The sequence below is a fragment of the Pseudonaja textilis genome, chromosome Z, assembly GCF_049901715.1.
Source record: "Pseudonaja textilis isolate UNSWEBS1 chromosome Z, rPseTex1.2, whole genome shotgun sequence".
Lineage (NCBI taxonomy): Eukaryota > Metazoa > Chordata > Lepidosauria > Squamata > Elapidae > Pseudonaja > Pseudonaja textilis.
Genome location: NC_142008.1, coordinates 108,830,051 through 108,849,452, shown reverse-complemented (window position 1 = coordinate 108,849,452; position 19,402 = coordinate 108,830,051). Strand labels below are relative to the sequence as shown.

Below are 19,402 nucleotides of genomic sequence, written 5' to 3'. Positions count from 1 at the left end.
TCCGATAGTCTGGTCAGAGACTTCGCCCCACAAGACCTGGTATACGCCAGGAACTACGCGGGGGACCCGCTGTGGGTGCCAGGACAAATCATGTCGGTCACCGGCCCCAGATCCTACCGGGTCCTCCTGGAGGATGGACGTTTGTGGCGGAGGCACGTGGATCAACTCAGAAGGCGACGGACAGGCGCGTCAGATACCAACCCGAGCCAACCTGCCAACGCCAACGACGCCTCACCCACGCCTGATGCAGATCCCCTGCGGAACCTGGTTTTCCCTGACGAGCGAGAGGGCTGGATGGAGAACCCGAGTCTACAACCGGAGTCACCGATCCAGCCACCGAGGAACCCAACTGATCAGCCGGACCTCGAGACTCAATCGGGCCAGCCAGAGCAGGGGGTTTCGCCAGCTCCGCCAGACACCACACCGGGGCAAGCCCACGCACCAACAACCACTGAGGCACGTCCTGAGAGCCAGGACTTGACACAGACCGGCAGTTCACCCGAACTGCGTCGCTCTGGGCGCCAGCGAAGGCAACCCAAATACCTACAAGACTATGCATGTCCCCAGCTGGGGGAAAGGAGTGTTATGTCTGTGGAACTGGTTGGAGTTCCCAACCAGGTCCGCTGTTTGAGCGGGAGCACCAGCAGCTCCCATTGGTTGGCTCCGTTTGACAGCCGGCTATATAAGCTGGCTGTCGGGCAGAGCCAGCCCGTTGTCGCCCGCTGGTCTGCGAGTTAGCTAGCAGACGTGACAACCCTTTATTCATTGCAATAAAGCCTGTTAGTTGTACGCTCTGGTCTCATGCCTCTTCCTTACCATCGCTCTACAACATATACTATATGTGGTACCTTGTTCAATAGTAGTAAATGTGAAAGGGAGTCCTCGTGGACAATCATTTAAATATGAGCCAGCAGTGTACTGCAACTGCCAAAAAAGCCAACACAGTTCAAGGCTGCATAAACGAAGGAATAGAATCAAGATCACGTGAGGTGCTAATACTGTTAGATTGCAGGGTGAGTGAAGACTCAGGACTCTCAGATTTGTAAAACCTTTTATTTTGTCTCTGCAGGAACTGAAGTACCCAAGCCACAGCAGCCCCTTTTACAGCAGAAGTGTCTGCAGCTTCAGCCAGTGATGACTGTTTGTTTTCTTGCTTCCACGGCTCAACCAATACAGGTAAGTATGCTAATATTTAACACCTCTCCCCACTGGTCCAGGTTCACCAATCCGGTGTTCTTAGTGTACATAGTCCTGCAAGTAGGCAAGGCTTTTATGGGTACGACCTGACCTACCCAGCTTAGTCATCGGTGGGTTTTCAGCCTATTGGGGTGGTTCTATCATCTCTCTGAGTTCTTTTGTTGGAACCTCATGGAAACTCTTCATGGGTGTAGCCATCTTATTTCTGCTAGAGGATGCCCTCTCATTTCTCTCCCTGGCCTGTTCTTCTCTGGTCTTACTGACCCATCGCTGGACTGCCAGTATGAGATTGTGCTCTCTGTTTGGGTTTGATATTAATTGTTGAGGATTTGCCTTGTTAGTTGTCAGGGCCTTGTGTTTGTGTTTTTGTTTGGGACTTATCCCTTTCCCCTTTGGGGGTGTCTGGCGTTTCTGGTGATCCCCTTATCTGTCATCCCCAGAGTTGATTGATGTGCCTCTTACAATTTCTGCCATTGTTTGTTTCGACCTGGTAGGATTGGGGGCCTGTTATTTGGGTTACTTTGGCTGGTATCCATAGTAGTTCGCCTGTTAGGTTTCTGGCATATACTGGGTCACCCTCCTGCAATGCCCAGCATCTGCTGGATGAATTTACTAGGTTGTCAGTGTTTTATTGGGAGTGTAGTCTGTTTAGTTGTGACATTAGTTTCCTTCTCATCAATAGTTCAGCAGGACTTTTGTTAGTTGTTGTGCTGGGTGTTATATGTCAAATGCTTAGTAACTTGTCTATTTTGGCTTGGTTAGTGGCCCTAACTTGGTTAGTGTTTCCTTCATTAATCGCACTATTCTCTCCACTTGGCCATTTATCGAGGGGTGTCCCAGGGCAGAGAGGACATGTCTTATCCCATTTGTTGCCAGGAATCCCTCGAAATGGATGGTTGTGAACTGCGGGCCATTATCGGACGCTATTACATCAGACAACCCCATGTGTCACAAATAGTTTTCTGAGGGCTCTAATTTCTGCTTCGGTTGTGGTGGATTGCATAATGCTGTCCTTCAACCATTCAGAGTACATGTCCACCACTACCAGGAATGTGTGTCCCTTCACCAGCCCCACAAAGTCTATGTGTAACCTCAACCGTGATCCCTGTGGAGTTTTCAATGTATGGGTGGGTGTGGTAGAGGTGCAAGCTGGGACTCTTGGCAGACTTCTCAGGTTGCTACCCAGGTACCTATGTCCTTGTCTATCCCTGGACACCACACATAGCTCCTTGCCAATTATTTCATCTTTACTATTCCCAGGTACCCTGTCTGCAGCATTTCTAATATTCCTTCCCTTAGCTCTTTCAGGATTACCACTCAGTCCCCCCATAGCAAACATCTGATAGTTCTGTTTGGCAGTTTTTAAATGGTTTGATGTCCTCCACCATCTCTGGCCACCCCCTCCACACCCAGTTCAAGATTCTCACCAGGGTTTTGTCCTTTGCGCTAGCTCTCACAATGTCTGTGGCTGTCACTGGAGCAGTTTCAAGAGTCTCCATTAGAAGCATGGATGTGGATGGTGCTAGATCATCATCTAGGGTGACAGGATGTTCAGTGTGGTCTGGTTTCCCATGATTATTCCCAGCAGCGCCTTGTGATTGGTGACTAGGGTGAATTTTCTCCCATAATTTTCTAGTGGAAGCATTTAATTCCTGTTACTGTGGCCAATGCTTCCTTATCGAGTTGGCTATACTTTCATTCAGGTTTTGATGGTGTTTTTGAGTAAACAACTATGGGGGCTTCTTTTCCATCTGGGAGTGTGTGGCTGATTATTGCACCTATCCTGATTGGTGATGCATCACATGTCAGGATTAATGGGAATGCCTTGCTGTATTGTGTTAATACGCTGTCTGATGTTAGGATGTTCTTTATGCCTTTGAATGCCACTTCTTCCTTCTGCCCCTAGGTCCAGGCTGCTTTCTTGTCAAGCAGTCTGTGTAAAGGTTTGTTTTTTGGCCTGGGGGCTTCTTTAATTGCTTTGAGTTTGCTTTCGATGGGGTGTATTCCTGAGCTATCTATCAGGTATCTTAGGAACTCCACCTTGTTTGCTGCTAGCTGGCATTTCTCTTTTTTGTCATTTAGCCCCACCTCCTGGAAATGTCTTAGCATGGCCCTTAGGCATTTTTGCAATTGTCTTTTGTCCTTGGCTGATATAAGGACATCATTGAAGTAGGGCACAACCCACTCTAGTCCCTGTAGGAGGTGTTCCATTAGGCTCTGGAATAGCCCGTGGGCTATGCTGACTCCGAATTGCAAGCATTTACATTTGAATACCTCCCCCCATGCTTTACAATTGTTTGGGCTTCTGCTGTCTCTTCGTCTACCTAATTATTGGTAGGCTTGGGTGATGTCAAGCTTCGTAAATACCTTCCCCCACCCCTGGGAGTGTAAAAGGTGTTGTACCACTAAGGGTATGCACTTTGTTGTAGGGCGTGGTTCAGAGTAGCCTTATACTCAGCACAGATGTGCACTGATCCATCTGGCTTAATAGGTATGACTATGGGGGTTTCCTATTTTGCATGGTTGGTTGGTTCCAAAATTCCCTGTGCGATCAGCTTGTCTAACTGCTCATTTATCTTTGGTTGCAGTGAAAAGGGGACCCGCCTCGGCTTTATTCTGATGCGGCAATATTAGGGTCTGGATTAAATGAAATGGGGGACCCCGAGTACTTGCCCAATTTCCCGTTGAACACATCCAGAATTCTTCCATCAGGCTGTCTTCCCACTCAGCGTCGGTGATGCTGTTTATCCTAGTGACCTTGATTTCCAAGGGTTGGAACCATTCTAGCCCCAGCAGGCTCAGTCTGTCCCAGTCTACTATTGTCAGTGGTAGATACCCTGAGAAATTTTTGAATTGTATTTGGAACCTTCTGATTCCTATTACAGGGTTCCTGTTCCCCTGGTAGTCCCTCAGGGTTAGTCTCTATTGTTTAAGTTTGGTTTTAGATATGCGGGGGCTCAACTGTTTGATGGTATCCCAGGAGACCATCGACAGGTACGACCCTGAATCCACTTCCCTCCAGCATGGTTTTCCCTCTATGGTTACTTGGACATGTACCTTTCATGTGTTGGTTGTGCTGGGGTGGTCTACAGTCACTGTCTGGTGCATCTCGCCTCTCTCTCTAGTCAGCTTGTTGTTTCTTTAGCTCCGGATGAAATTGCCTCTCCTGCTTCCCATTGGTTCGCTCTGCTCTTTGGCAGGGTACTCAGTCTCTGCTGGTGGCTGTTTGGTTGGGCTGCTTGGCAGGCTTTCGCGATGTGCCCCCTTCAGTCACATCTCTGGCAGATTGCATTGCAAAAAGGGCATTCTGACCCCTTGCATCCAACATATCCCCTTTTTTTTCTTCCCCTGTCTTGGGTTTTTGGTGTTTGTTCTGATCATAGTTGATATATTTCTTTTCATATGGGTTGGAGTCTGACTGAACATCCTCGTGGTGTATGGCGGCCATTTCTCTTTGCCAGTAGTGGCTCTGGAGGTTTAGGTCTCGGAATCCTAGGACCAGGTGATCCCTCATTGTCTTGTCCACATTGAGGAACTTGCAGGCGGCAGCAATTTCTCACAGGGTTGCTATGAAATCCCTGATGGTCTATGAAGTTCCTTCTGGTCTCACTAGTAGAATTCAGGTCGCCTCACTAAACTCAATGCCTGGGGCGTGTAGTGTGCTCTCAGGATCCTTTTCAAGTCTGGCCATGCCATTGTCTTCAATTTGTTGGATAAGGACAATGCTTTGGCCATTTTGAATACTGCAGGCCCACAGTGTGTGAGGAAGATGGCTTGTTTCCTCTGTTCCGACATGTTGAGAAGGTCATTCCTCTCCAGGGACATGTGGAATCTGTCAATGTATGATTCCCAGTCTTCCATAGCTGGATGGAAGGGTGCTGATGGAACTTTGGATCCTGACATCATTCCAGTCATTGTTCTGGAGTATTGGCCACTGATGTTATATGGTTCCAGGTTGATCTGGTTCTTTGTTGTCTCAGTATCCCACCTTTGTCACCAGTGTTAGATTATGGGGTGAGTAAAAACGCAGGACTCTCAGATCAGCAAAACCTTTTATTTTGTCTCTGCAGGAACTGAAGAACCTAAGCTGCGGCAACCCCTTTTACAGCAGAGCTGTTGGCAGTTTCAGCCAGTGACAGCTGTTTGTTTTCCCCCTTCCACGGCTCAACCAATCACAGGTAAGTATGCTAATATCTAACAAATACCACTTTATAATGCCTTGATAAGGCCATACTTGGAATACTGCATCCAGTTTTGATCATCACGATGTAAGAAAGATGTTGAGATTCTAGAAAGAGTGCAGAGAAGAGCAACAAAGATGATTAGGGGACTGGAGGCTAAAACATATAAAGAAAGGTTTCTGGAAGTGGGCATGTATAGTCTTATGAAAAGAAGAACTAGGGGTGACATGATAGCAGTGTTCCAATATCGCAGGGATTGCCACAAAGAAGGTGGAGTCAAGCTATTCTCCAAAGCTCCTGAAGGCAGGACAAGAAGCAATAGGTGAACACTAATCAAGGAGAGAAGCAACACTTAGAATTAAGGAGAAATTTCCTGACAGTTAGAACAATTAATCAGTGGTCCAATTTGCTTCCAGAAATTGTAAATGCTCCAACACTGGAAGTTCTAAAGAAAAGATTGGATAACCATTTGTCTGAAGTGGTATAGGATTTCCTGCCTAAGCAGGGGATTGCACTAGAAGACCTCCAAGGTCCCTTACAGCTTTGTAATTCTAATTCTAATCATAGTCCTAAGCATAGCCCACATAGGTCTTATGATCTGCCGATTTCAGACAGACCCCAAAATCCTTATTTCTCAAAATTAATGAAAGTGCTTTGGTTATCCTTGAACTTGAGCTGTGCTGCTTTTAATACTGCCCAAATTTTTAATTGCAAGGGGCATTGTTTTTTTATTTATTAATCTGAAAGTTTGGTTCCTGTCATGACCTTAGAAATCTGGATGTACTGTGATATCTAGAAAACACAGAAAGATTTTTTGTATAAAAAGGGAGACAAAACTATTGATAAAAATTAGTACTATTTAATATTAAAGTTATAGCATCTGAAAGGCATAAGCAAGGAATATGAGCAACTTCTGGGTAGTTGTCAATGAGGAAATAGAACTGATTCCCTCAGAAGAGTTATTTAAGATTTTGAGAAACCATCATGTCAGATTTGGAATGGGCATTAATCTATTTTTAAGGGAGATATAGATTTTTTGATGTGGATTATTGGATTTTATGAGGAACTTGTTGATAAGATCAGGGTCTATTTTTAGCTACTCTTTAGCTGTCTCTCATATGTGCTGGTGGTTTCAAGACTGTAAATTGCTGGTAATATTCATGTAAAATATTTACAATTAGTTAATTAAAAGAGAAAAACAGGCCAAGATATCAACAAAGATAGTTTTAAGATTGCTTTGCTGAGAGCTGAGAAATATAGTTTTACACATACACACTAGAGATTGAACAAATTAGATACAAAAGAGACACAAATGCACATCTCAGATCAAATAAAGAAATTATTCAGTATTTCATTACATTATTTCAAATATATTAATATATCTCAATTTCATTTACAGAAACCTGCTCTGAGACTTTCACAGCATAAATTATATTTAGCAAAATTAGGATTTTGGTCTTATCTTTCCACATGTACTTTAACCATCACATTGTTTTAAGAAAGGAATTGCAGATTACATCAGCCACTTTTGCTCACCTTGTCAAAATATATATCAGCTCATTAAATTGTGGCAAATTTTGGAATCCTGGTTTTTAGAATTCAGTTTCTTTAATACTTCCAAATGAATATCATAAATATTGGGCTATAAATGTAGTCCTTTTAGGCATAAAATTCTGATATCAACAGACAAGCTTTATGGGTTTTAATCCTTGTTCCTAATAGAATATGGCATGTAGGGAAAATATTGGGCTGCATATAATGCTGACGTTTTATTGGTTAAAATCTTAAGTATGCAACTATTTAAAATATTTATATAGTTCCCCATATTATGAACTATATCCATTAGTGGTTCACAAAACAATAAAAATAGAAAAAAAATAAACAAACAATTAAACAACCATGAGAAAATTCTTGGTGATTAGGGCAATTGTTAAAAGGATCAGATTTTCAAGGCAGCGAACATATCTAACAAACCTTCCTCCTCCTATTTTCACCACAACAAGAATCCTGTGTGGTAGGTCTGGCTGAGAAAGAGTGACCAATTCAAATTCCCAAACTGGATTTCCTGGCTAAGTTGGGACATGAACTCATTCAAATGACATGGCTAACCAATAAAAGAACAGGAAATGATAATCAATTCTTATTAAATATTCTTATATTGTTGCCCAACAGATTTATATAGTTGTCCATATTATTGCTCTGGGTGGCTGACAAAATATTAAAATATTTCCACTGGTTGGGCTAAGAAAGAATGACTGGCCAAAAGTCACCAAACAGGTTGTCATGGCTAAGGTGGGATTTGAACTCAGAGTCTCCAGCTTTCTTGCCTAGTTCCTCAAACACTAGACCAAATATCAAGTATATTAATTCAACAAAAGCTGTGTAATTTTTCTTTTCCACATCATGTGAAAATGCTGTTGCAATTTGAGTGTGGAATAAGAATCGGTTGTAATTTCTTGCTGTAAAACCTTCCTTCCATTGAGGACCTATATACTGTATGAGTCAAAAAGAGGGCTGTTAAATATGTACAAATCCCTCACATCCTGGACATTGTTTCAACTTCTACCCTCAAAACGATGCAATAGGGCACGACACACCAGAACAAGTAGACACAAGGACAGTTCCCACCCACATGCCATCACTCTGCTAAACAACTAATTTCCACAACACTGTCAAACTATTTAGACTGTATAGACTGTACTACTTAGAAGTAAGACTGTATTAACATTTTTTTCATCTTTCCTATTATCTATCTCCTTTTCTATTTATGACTATAACTTTGTTGCTTGTATCTTTATATTTTATATTGTTTTATTTAGTTTTATTTATTTAGTACAATTTATGTTGATTGCTTAGTGGCTGTCACTAAGTGTTGTATCTTATGATTTATGACGAATGTATTTTTATTATGACTATGATTATAATTTTTCATAACTTTTATGTACAATGAGAGCTTATCTACTGATGACAAATTCCTTGTGTGTCCAATCACACTTGGCCAATAAAGAATTCTATTCTATTCCTATTCCTATTCCTATTCCTATTCCTATTCCTATTCTATTCTATTCTAAAAAATGAAATATAGATGTGATCAAATTACAATCTTATAGGTATATGGGGCTAAAAGCCATATGATTGCTAATAGAATTATATACTGCTTCACAGTGCTTTACAGCCCTCTCTAAGTGGTTTACTGAATCAGCATATTGCCCCGACAACCTGGGTCCTCCTTTTTGCTCACCTCAGTAGGATGGAAGGCTGAGTTAACCTTGAGCTGGTGAGATTCAAACTGCCAAATTGCAATCAGCTGGCAGTCAGCAGAAGTAGCCTGCAGTCCAGCATTCTAACCACGGCACCCTGTGGCTAGTAATATACGTTGAAGATGATCATTGTTAGTGAAGACAGCATATGTCCCTTCAGCTATATTGCTAGGAATAAGAATTAATAAAGACCTTAAGAACTTGGAAATGCTGATAAGAAAGAACAAACATAAATGGAATAATAAATCAACACTTATAAAGAAAAAAGATGGGTTGCCAACTTGAATTACTAATTTTTATTTATTTATTCTTTTTTTTCCCAAGAGAGAACCAGCAAAAAATGACTTTTTGGTCAACATTTTGGTCATTAAAAAAAAACTTTGTTGTTATAATTTATACAATTAATGAGATTTTCCATGCCCACTTTTCTTAAAATTTTTATCTTATATCAGATTCTTAATAGCATTGTATGAATACAAAAATTTCTAACTCTTTAATTTAATAAAAAAAACATTTTAAAAATGATATTTTACTGCATGCAAATAGCTATATCTGTGCATTTCTTTTGCGTGAAGTGTTTTGTACTATGGAGGATAAATGGGAGAAACTTCTTCTTCCAATTAGCCTGTCTTTAACCTTACATGTCTCTGTCATGGGCTGCTCTCCCCTTATGCCATTTTGCTACATATTTCTCGTAGTGAACTGAAGCAGCAATACCTACACATGGAAACCAGAAGTGCAGCTGATAATAAAGCAGTCTTCAGACTCTGGATAAAGATGACATTGTTTTCATAATTAAAAACTGCACAAGGACATTACAGATCAAAATCAGAATTGTTTTCTCTTCATTAAATTTTCCCTGTTGTTCAAATCAGGCCTTAAAACAATTATATAACATTTGGGAAGAAAGATGCAGCCCAGCAAACCAGCACTAGATGCTAAGATGGAAAATATCTCCACTGCCACCATGTACTTCCCCTTGGTGCTCAAATAGGTTGGGACAAAAGATATCCAAACACTGCAGAAGAGCAACATGCTGAAAGTGATGAATTTGGCCTCATTGAATGTATCAGGTAATTTCCTGGCCATGAAGGCAACTATGAAACTAATAACAGCCAAGAAGCCCAAATAGCTTAGGACACTGTAGAACATAGTCACAGAGCCTTGATTGCACTGCAGAATAATTTCTTCAACTACTGAATCCATATCTTTTTCTGGGAAAGGGGGTGAAGTTGTTATCCATATCATGCAAATACCTATTTGAATAAGAGAACAAGAAATGACAATGGAGTTGGACAGTCTCTTTCCCACAAGCATTCTCATCTTGGATCCTGGCTTGGTGGCCTGGAAAGCTAGAACCACCGTGACAGTTTTTGCCAACACTGAAGAAACTGCCATTGCAAAGACAATCCCAAAAGTTGCTTGTTGCAGGAGACATACCACCTTCTCAGGATGACCAATGAATAGGAATGCAGAAAGGAAACAGAGCAGGAGGGAGATGAGGAGAATGTAAGTGAGATCTCGGTTATTGGCAATGATGATAGGAGAATTGTGGTTCTTTACAAATATTGCAAGCACCATCACCAAGAGCAAAGAAAACAAAATAACAAAGAAAACCAAACTGATTCCCAAAGGTTCCTCATAAGACAAAAATGTTGAAGTTTTAGGAATACAGGAATCCTGATTGTTGTTTGGATAGCTTCCTTCTGGACACAAGTAACAATCGTTTGTATCTGAAAAATAAAATGATTTGAGGAACATTTGTAGAATATAAAGTGTATCTTAATAATGTCCCTTACATGTTATAAGTATAGTTAGAATGTTTTTATTTCCACTTCATTAAACAATTGAATAGATTGTAGATTTCAGAAATGCTCCAACTCTTTAAATAATCTGTTTAACGGTGGTGATATTGTATTTTAATTTCAAAACTTTGATATATAAGAGATCTTTAGAATTTTAATTCTTTATATAATAATATAATTCTTTATATAATCCTTGTTTTTGAACCAAATAGGATAGTAATGGTCACCTAATTTGTCTTAAGCAAGCCCTAAAGATGCCAATTCAAAATATTGGACAAATACTTGGCAAAAAAGAATCTTCAGTTATACAACTTTGCATTTGTAAACTGGTACCATTGTGTGAGATAAATTCCAATATAACATTTCTTACCCTCATTTTCTGAAATCTTCCCATGTGGGCATGGAATGCAGTCATAGCAACAAAAGGGCTGCCCTTCCTTCATTTTCTTGCTGGAACCAGGATTGCAACTCCCAGTGCATAATGAAACAGGCTGGGACTGAAGTAGAAACAACAAACAAACAGACAGACAAGAACAATGATGATATTAGTCTGAGTTAAGATATAATTAATAATAAGTTACTAAATTTGTTTGCTATCCAATTCAGTTGCTCTTAACAATCAAACAAATGAATTACAATAAAGCTGATGATATTGATGATGATTATCTTGATGATAATGATGAAGAAGATCATGTTAATTTAGTTTTTCTGATGTCTCTTTTGGATGACTTCCCAGATTCTCCTCAGATGTCAGCTCAGGGGAGGATGAGCCCATTCCTGGCATGTCAGGAACTGAGTTGATTGATAGCTCTGAATGGCCATCCAGAAACAATTCAGAGGAGGCTTCAACTGGGGAAAACTTGTAGTGGCAGACAGCCCGTGAAGAGGAAGAGGAACTGACTTCTGCTCCGATCTGAGAACATATATAGCAGAGAAAAGACAGGAGCAGCAGAGGTCAGCCAGACTACTCAAGGGGAGAAAGCCTCACCCATCTTGATGGTCTGCACTGGAAGCTGGCTATTAATCACAGCAGACAGATGAAAGCATTGCTGAGAACAACATGTTTTGTTTTGTTTTGGTCATTGTGTTTCCTGCTTCATTCTGGATTGACACCATGTCTGGAATTGATTTGTGCCTTAGAGACACTGGACTTTTCTTACCTCGTAAGATCTCTTGTGCATGGATTTAAGTTTTGCCTGGTGGATTTAAGTTTGTCTGGTGGAGTGATTTTGTTTGAGCAATTTCAAGTGCTTTGTGGACTATTGGGCCATTGCTCTGTGGACTAACTGCTTGTGTTTGGACTTAATGGGGCAGTTGTTGGGTTTTGATGAAGAGAATTGCTATGGAATATTAATAAACTCACTAAGCTACAATTACGTGAGAGAGCAAAACAGCATAATTATGTCCAAATCTGATTGATTCTTTTGGCCAGATCTTTCCACATCTTCTGATCTTGCACTACTTCTTTGAATTGTTTTATGCTCCAGCAGGTGTCAGTTATGATGGTGTCTAGTCACCATGTTGTTTGGCGGCTTGGTTTCCTTTTACTGCTAATTCTTCCAAGCATAATTGCTTTCTATAAAGTTGTTTAAATGCTGTGTTCTACTTATGTGTGGGCATGGCCAGGTGGGCAAAGCCATGTGACTGGGTGGGTGGGGCCTCTGTTTTTTGCACCACCATCCTAGTTTTTGGGCCACCTGTGCCTCAGGGGAACCTCATGGGGGGCATTTTTCCTCCCAGAAGCCTTCCCTGGAGCTCAGGAAGCCAAAAAATGGAGTCAAGGGGGCATGCAGCATCCCTCACACTCCATTTTTGGGCCTCCTTAGCCTTAGGGAAGCCTCCTGGGGGTGTGTGTTTTTGCTCCCAGGAAGCTTCCCTGGGATCCAGGAAGGCAAAAAATTGAGCGGGGGCGCAGCTCCCCTTGCGTCCCTTTTTGCTTCCTGGGCCTCAGGGCAAAGCAGTAAGGCAGCAGGGGATCCCGGCACAGCTGATCATTGGGGAAAGAAATCCCTTAAGGAGTGACTGGGCAAGGGAGAATGCAGTCAGTGATGTTGGGCATGCATGCGAAGTAGTGCATGCACAACAAGGACTAACTGGGCAGGGAGGGGAGGGGCAGGTGGAGAGGGGAGGAGCCAGCCAGGTTCTCTGAACTGTGCAGAATAATAACAACCAGTTCCATAGAACTGGTCCAAACTGGTAGAATCCCACCCCTGATCTGGTTTTCCTTTTGAATGAACTGTCATAATAATGATGAATTGTTGTAAATAAGCATGAACTATGCAATAGAAATTTATATCTCTAGAAAATTGAGTTCTAGGTTTTTTTAAAGAATATGAAATATCAATTTGTTTGTCTATCCACTAGACCTTGAGTGGCTTATAACAACAACCACAAAATCACAAACAAGTTACAATTATAAATATAAAATCAGATTAAAATTACAGAAATCAAATTAAAAACAACAAGGGATTGGAGGGTGAAGGTAGGGGTACCTTCTCTGTTAGTGGATCAGCCACCTCCGGCTAACAGCTTCTACTTCAGGAGCCCATGCTAGCCAGTACAATCAGATTTTAAAGCTTTTCCTAAAGGCTAAATGAGAGAGGGCAGATCTTATCTCCTTTGGCAAAATGTTCTAAAGGGCAGAAAAGGCTCTTCTGATGAGTCCCACCAGCTGAAATGAGGTAGGCCAATCCAATTAGGGGAAGGCAATTCCACATATATCATATCAGATATTTTTTTTCATCATTCTAACTAAAGAATTCATAAAAAGCCCAACTGAAGCAGCAACATAGTTGCATTATAGTACAAGTTCTTATTTGATCAGGTCTGAATTATTCATTTTATGCATCTAGCTACAAAATAGATTTGGTATAAATTCCCAGGATCCCACCTGGTTAAACCAATGGTGCCAGGTTATTACATCTTCATTTATGGTGAATATTTGGTCTGAAGCTTCAGGGTTTACCCTCCCAACTTTAACGCTAATGAAAGTTTCATTAGAAGAAACAATCCAGTTCAGTATATCGTATCCAGCTATTAACTCTCCATTGTAGTCAATAGAAATCAGATTCCCAGCACAATTATTAAATGAGAGGCCTTTTAAAAAGGTGTGCAACTAGATGAAAAAGAAAAGATAAAAATTAGAAAGTGGGGTTTAATTTTTTTGGGGGGGGGGAGGGAACCTAAGAAAAATTTGGTGCAGTGAAAGTCACAGAATAGAATAGAATGGAATACTTTATTTTGTCAAATATAATTAGACACACAAGGAAATTGTCTTTGTTGCAGAAGCTCTTAGTATACAGAGCAACAATAATCATCATAATAATACTAATAAGAGACAGTAGTAGGAAAGATGAGAAGGATAACAACAATGCTGTCATACCACATAGATAAATATATATAGACAGTACTGTGTGAATTAGGTGTTCAGCAGAGTGATGGCTGAGCGAGGGAAAAATGTCTCTGTATCTAGTTGTTTTGAACTGAAGCATCCTGAGGACAGGAGTTGAAACAGTTTATGTTTAGGATGTGAGGGGTTAATAATCAGGATGTGAGGGGTTAATTAATCAGGATGGGATGTGACTAATCAAACCAGAGACTCTTATGTTCCTTTCCAGTGATGGGAAAAGAAATCAAAATTTATTCCTATAATTGATGTTATGGAGCTCATTTTCCTTTACACAAATAAAGATGATGCTTAATCCATTACCTGCCATGAATCCTGATTCTGAATCACCAACTTCACATTATTTGCCCCTGGCCGCCGGGCAAATCTGGATGAAATCAGGGCATGCAAGGCATGGGCAACTGCATAGACAGAATTATAAATACTGTAGCTAAGTCCAGTCATACTCTTTTCAAAAAAAGTTACAGGAAGATCTTCCAATTTCTCTTCTCCTGTGCAAATATCACCAACTACTTCACCTATATTTGAAGTTTTGAATGCACAAATAAAGGATTGCTGCCAAAAATCCTTGATAAATCCATCTTCTGTCATGGAAGGATGTCTACTTTCAGAAAATGTCTGGAATCCTGGTGGGTCATTGGCATGAATAGTGAAGGATAGAGCACCATTCATCGTGTCAGTATCCCAATTTTTTTGATATACATGTGAATTGAGGTCCATTTGTGCTGTTAATATCCACACTTTACCTTTGACAATATCTGCTGTGCTTTTTCTTGATAAATATGCTAGCCATCTCACTCTTACCATAATATCAGACTCTCCATAAAATATCAGAACATTAGCATTGCTATCCATAATTTTATCATGTATTTCTGCACCTTCATTGAACAAGTCATATATTTCATTAGGAGTTGTTAATTCACTGAGTCTCCCTATATATGAAAAGCAGATGTTGTGTTGGGACAATAATGGAACAATCTTTTCTATAATCCTTTCTCCATTATCATTGGCCATCACAACTATCCCAACCCATGACCATCTGAAATGGAGAAGCAGAGACAGAATCCCTTCATATTGAAGTCTTTCCAGTGGGCTCATCTGGAAGAAAAGAAGACCTGGTATTTTATAATTCATGATGGGTTTAGAGCCATAGACGAGCTGCATAGGATTGAGTGCAAAGGAAAGAGATGGAGAGAGAGTCACATTTAATTGTCGTTGTGAAGTTTTTTTTAATAAAACATGTCATATATTTATATAGCAATATAAGAATAGCTTATGTAAATGAGTAAAACCTAATGTTCCGGACTAGCAGGCTCGAAGCCTGCAAACCTGATTGGCCCGCTGATAGCCAATCATGATTGGTCGCCATAGACTGATGCGATTGGCCAGTAAACGGGCTGCTGCGATTGGCCCTGCCAAGAGCGGCAAACTCAAATCGCCTTCATTGGCTGCCTAGCCGCAGCCAGCCCTATATAAGGGGCTGCTGCGGCTGGGATTAGTTGCTCAGATCTGAAGTCACTAATAAAGAGCTGTTGTTGCTATCTGAGTCATGCCTCCGATCTTGAACCATCCTCCCAGATCTAACTCTGGCGACGAGGGTGGGATGCGGAGGCAATGAAGTCTATTGATTTGAACTAGCTGAAGGAGCACGTGGCTGACAGAGCGCAACGACGGCGACATGGCCAGCAGCACTATACCACCCGCACCATTCAATCCAGCCAGTGAAGACTGGGACTCATATATGGACAGATTTCAAATGTTCCTGGAGTCCAACAACCTCAAAGATGCCAACCTAGCAAGAAATGAGCCGTTTTTCTAACCCATTGTGGGCCAGCCATTTTTAAGATGGCTAAAGCCTTAGCGAAGCCAGCTGAGGTTAAAACTATGGATTGGGAGACCCTTGCTCCCATCCTGCACAACCATTACGCCCCAGCTGTGCCAACTCTCATTCACAGACACGAGTTCTACCAGAGGGACCAGTGTGAAGGTGAGAGCGTTGGGGACTTTGTGGCAGACCTGAGGAACCTGGGTGGTTTATGTGGCTTCACCAACCTCGAAGAAGCCATGAGAGATGCATTGTCCTTGGCCTCAGAGACCCAACCGTCCAGAGCAAGATCATGGCCAAGGGAGACATCTCGCTTGCAGATGCCATAGCAGACACCACTGCAGCTGAAGCCACTCATAAATCAGCAGCACGAATGCGTCGAACCAGCGGAACCAACCACCAACCCACCAATGATGCTGGGAAACCTTCAGACAAGTACACATCGACCACCCATCATGAAGATGTCGAGTCATCCTCAGACAGTGAGAAGAAGAAGTCCACAGGCTCCGATCGAAATGTGAGCAACGGGACCAGCGGGGTCATAAACCCAACTACCAATGCACCGGATGCGGGGGAAACCATCCCCGATCCGAATGCAGATTCTTAGATGCCATGTGTCATTTTTGCGAGAAATGAGGGCACATCGTGAAGGTATGCAGAAACAAGAGAAATTCCAGCCCCAGACGGAGAGGGAGCAGCCCAAAGAGGTATGATGGCAACTCCACCACACAGAGGGACCACCCTAGCAACCAGTGGAACCAGTACAGCACACCCCGAAGGTTTAACGACACACCCAGATGAGAGGAGGCTCATCAAACCATCACCATCGGCCACGCTTCATCACTTGCGACTGTTGCTGAGTCCCTTCATAGACTACTCGATAAAAGGGCATCCTGGACTTGGGGACGTCGGGAGGAACATGCCTTCCAGCAAGTAAAAGACCTCCTTACCTCAAAGGCAGTACTAATTCAGTATAACGAGACACTACCTTTGACTGTCACTTGTGATGCCTCACCATTTGGGGTGGGGGCCATCCTGAGCCACGTCCTACCAAACGGCTCAGAAGCACCAATTGCATTTTTTTCAAGAACTCTATCAAAAACAGAAAGAAACTATAGCCATTTAGATAAGGAAGCCCTTGCTATTGTCTCTGCAATTAAAAGATTTCATGAATATGTTTATGGGAGACCATTTTCTATTATAACGGATCATAAGCCACTACTTGGGATTCTGGTGGGCAACAAATCTACCCCACACATTCTCTCCCCCAGAATGACGCGATGGTCGGAATTTCTCGCTGCCTACGACTATCAATTAAAGTATCGCCCGGGGAAATCTATTCCTCACGCAGATGCCTTGAGCCGCTCGCCACTACCCGAGCCACAGGAAGACCCAGCTCCCACACTCCCGGTACTGCAAATAGAGACAATGCCCTCACTTCCACTAACGGCCCAAGACATTGCCTTTGAAACCAAAAGAGACTCTTGTTTGGCATGAGTTCTTGGCTGGGTGGAGAGGGGATGGCCAGATTACGACCCTAAGGAAATATTTAAGCCAATTAAAAACAGACAAACAGAACTTTTTTTACAAAGAGGGTGCATCTTGTGGGGAGACTGAGTTGTTGTACCAACTAAGTTACAAAAAAGGGACTTGCAAATGCTACACAATGGACACCCGGGCATCATGCGTATGAAAGCGCTGGCAAGAAGTTACGCCTGGTGGCCAGGTATGGACAAACAAATTGAAACCTGGGTCGCCTCTTGTAACAGATGCCAGGAAAACCACTCAGCCCCACCAAAAGCTCCACCAAAAGAATGGGAAACACCCAGGAGTCCCTGGTCTCGCATTCATATTGACTTTGTGGGACGTACGAGAGGCCACACTTTCTTAATAACCGTAGATGCGTATTCTAACTGGCTTGAGGTCAATAAAATGAAAGCAACCACTACTGAGGCAGTCATCAAAAAACTGAACAGACTCTTCATCACACACGGGTTACCAGATGTCCTGGTCTCTGACAATGGTCCCCAATTTACTGCCTTAGCCTTTGAACAGTATTTAACGGAACAGGGCATCCGACACGCACTCACATCGCCGGCTCATTCTGCGGCGAATGGTAGGGCTGAATGAATGGTTCAGTTTACAAAGAAAACCCTGCAGAAAATGGATCAAGGTAACATCCACGACAAAGTCACTAGAATGCTGCTCCTGCAACACATCACACCAAACAGCACGACCAACAAGAGCCCAGCTGAACTCCTGATGGCCAGGAAACTCAGATCGCCTCTAGACCGTTTGCACCCTGCCTACACCCCGGAAAAACCCCTGGGTTCCAGCAGCAAGCACTGTGCCTTCAAGGTAGGAGACCTTGTATTCAGAAAATTTTTTTCTGGAGATCCCCTCTGGATTCCTGCCCAAGTAACTCAAGTTACGGGTCCCCGCTCCTACCGTCTACTCACCACTGATGGCAGAGCATGGAAACGCCATATTGACCAGCTGTGCTCCAGACTAACCACATCTTCCAAACCTGACCCTAACTTTGACACCGGGAGAGGGGGAGGGGAAGCCGTGCACTCAGAATTAGAACCAACACCTGTTTATTCTGAACTAACACCGAGATCACCGTACCATAGTTTGCAACACTCACCAGCTGCAGCTGAGCCTGGACAGATGAACACTTCGCCAAGAAACAGCAGCCAGGCAGGTTCAGCGAGCCCGGGGAGCCATGGCAGTAGCAACGAAGCTGAGGACTCTATCACCCCGGGGGCACCAGAGGAGATCCCTGACCATGGCACCGGTTCACCGTTCCTGTTTGATCCAGCAAGCAGTCCGTCTGAACCCGGATTTGAACAGGGACAATTGGAATTGCGTAAGTCAGGTAGACAGGTGCGAAGACCTGTCTACCTGTTAGACTATATTACTCCGCCCCTTAAACGGAACCGAGAGGGGAGGAGTGTTCCGGACTAGCAGGCTTGAAGCCTGCAAACTTGATTGGCCAGCTGATAGCCGATCGTGATTTGATCGCCATAGACTGATGCGATTGGCCAGTAAATGGGCTGCTGCGATTGGCCCTGCCAAGAGCGGCAAACTCAAATCGCCTTCATTGGCTGCCTAGCCGCAGCCAGCCCTATATAAGGGGCTGCTGCGGCTGGGATTAGTTGCTCAGATCTGAAGTCACTAATAAAGAGCTGTTGTTGCTATCTGAGTCTTTCCTCCGTTCTTGAACCATCCTCCCAGATCTAACACCTAACATTGCTGAAGTTAGAATGAAAGGATAGAAAAGAGAGATAAAGCAAAGACCTCTGTGAGAGAGACAGAAGGCCAATTTTTCATAGGAAAAATTGAGAAAATGAAGGAAATATTCAGCGAAAATTCTGATTGCCTCTTTGAGGAGACCCAAACTAATATCCAACACCCAAACTAATATCTTCTTTCACATATAAGCATATTCTGAGCAATTTTAAATGCAGTGAAGTGCTATGAATTGAATGAATTAATGAATGAATTATATTTTATAATAGGTATCTATGTCTATTAGATTTAGGCCTTAAGAGAAGTACTTCAGGAAATGTGATATGATTATATTCTGCCTGTTGTATTGTTCGTATGCCAGAAATATGTGAGAGAGTTTTGTGTGCAACTAAGGGTAGTTGAAAGAATTATTGTTGTGCAGAACAGATCCCTTCCCTTTTTGTTATTGTGAATCTGGTTTGCACATTCACGTCCAT

At 42.5% G+C, this 19,402-nt stretch overlaps 2 protein-coding genes across 2 annotated transcripts in view; both read right to left on the bottom strand.

The window, feature by feature from the left end:
* The window catches only part of LOC148124239 (vomeronasal type-2 receptor 26-like), a 40,034-nt gene that overhangs the window by 18,259 nt on the left and 2,373 nt on the right, over nucleotides 1-19,402 (bottom strand). The window lies entirely within an intron of this gene.
* On the bottom strand, nucleotides 9,467-14,521 carry LOC113451435 (vomeronasal type-2 receptor 26-like). Its single transcript, XM_026722814.2, has 4 exons — nucleotides 14,153-14,521; nucleotides 13,334-13,558; nucleotides 10,814-10,940; nucleotides 9,467-10,371 (listed from the first exon to the last, which is right to left on the bottom strand). The coding sequence occupies exons 1-4, from the start codon at nucleotides 14,519-14,521 to the stop codon at nucleotides 9,467-9,469; spliced, it is 1,626 nt and encodes a 541-aa protein (XP_026578599.2).

Bases quoted from the DNA above. Each gene is read 5' to 3' on its own strand.
- LOC113451435 (XM_026722814.2), bottom strand. From the start codon at position 14,521: ATGAATGGTGCTCTATCCTTCACTATTCATGCCAATGACCCACCAGGA. The intron at 10,941-13,333 runs GTGGGATCCTGG...TTTCTACTTCAG, and splicing joins GGCACCATTGGTTTAACCAG to TCCCAGCCTGTTTCATTATG. The intron at 10,372-10,813 runs GTAAGAAATGTT...TTTATTTTTCAG, and splicing joins GAAGATTTCAGAAAATGAGG to ATACAAACGATTGTTACTTG.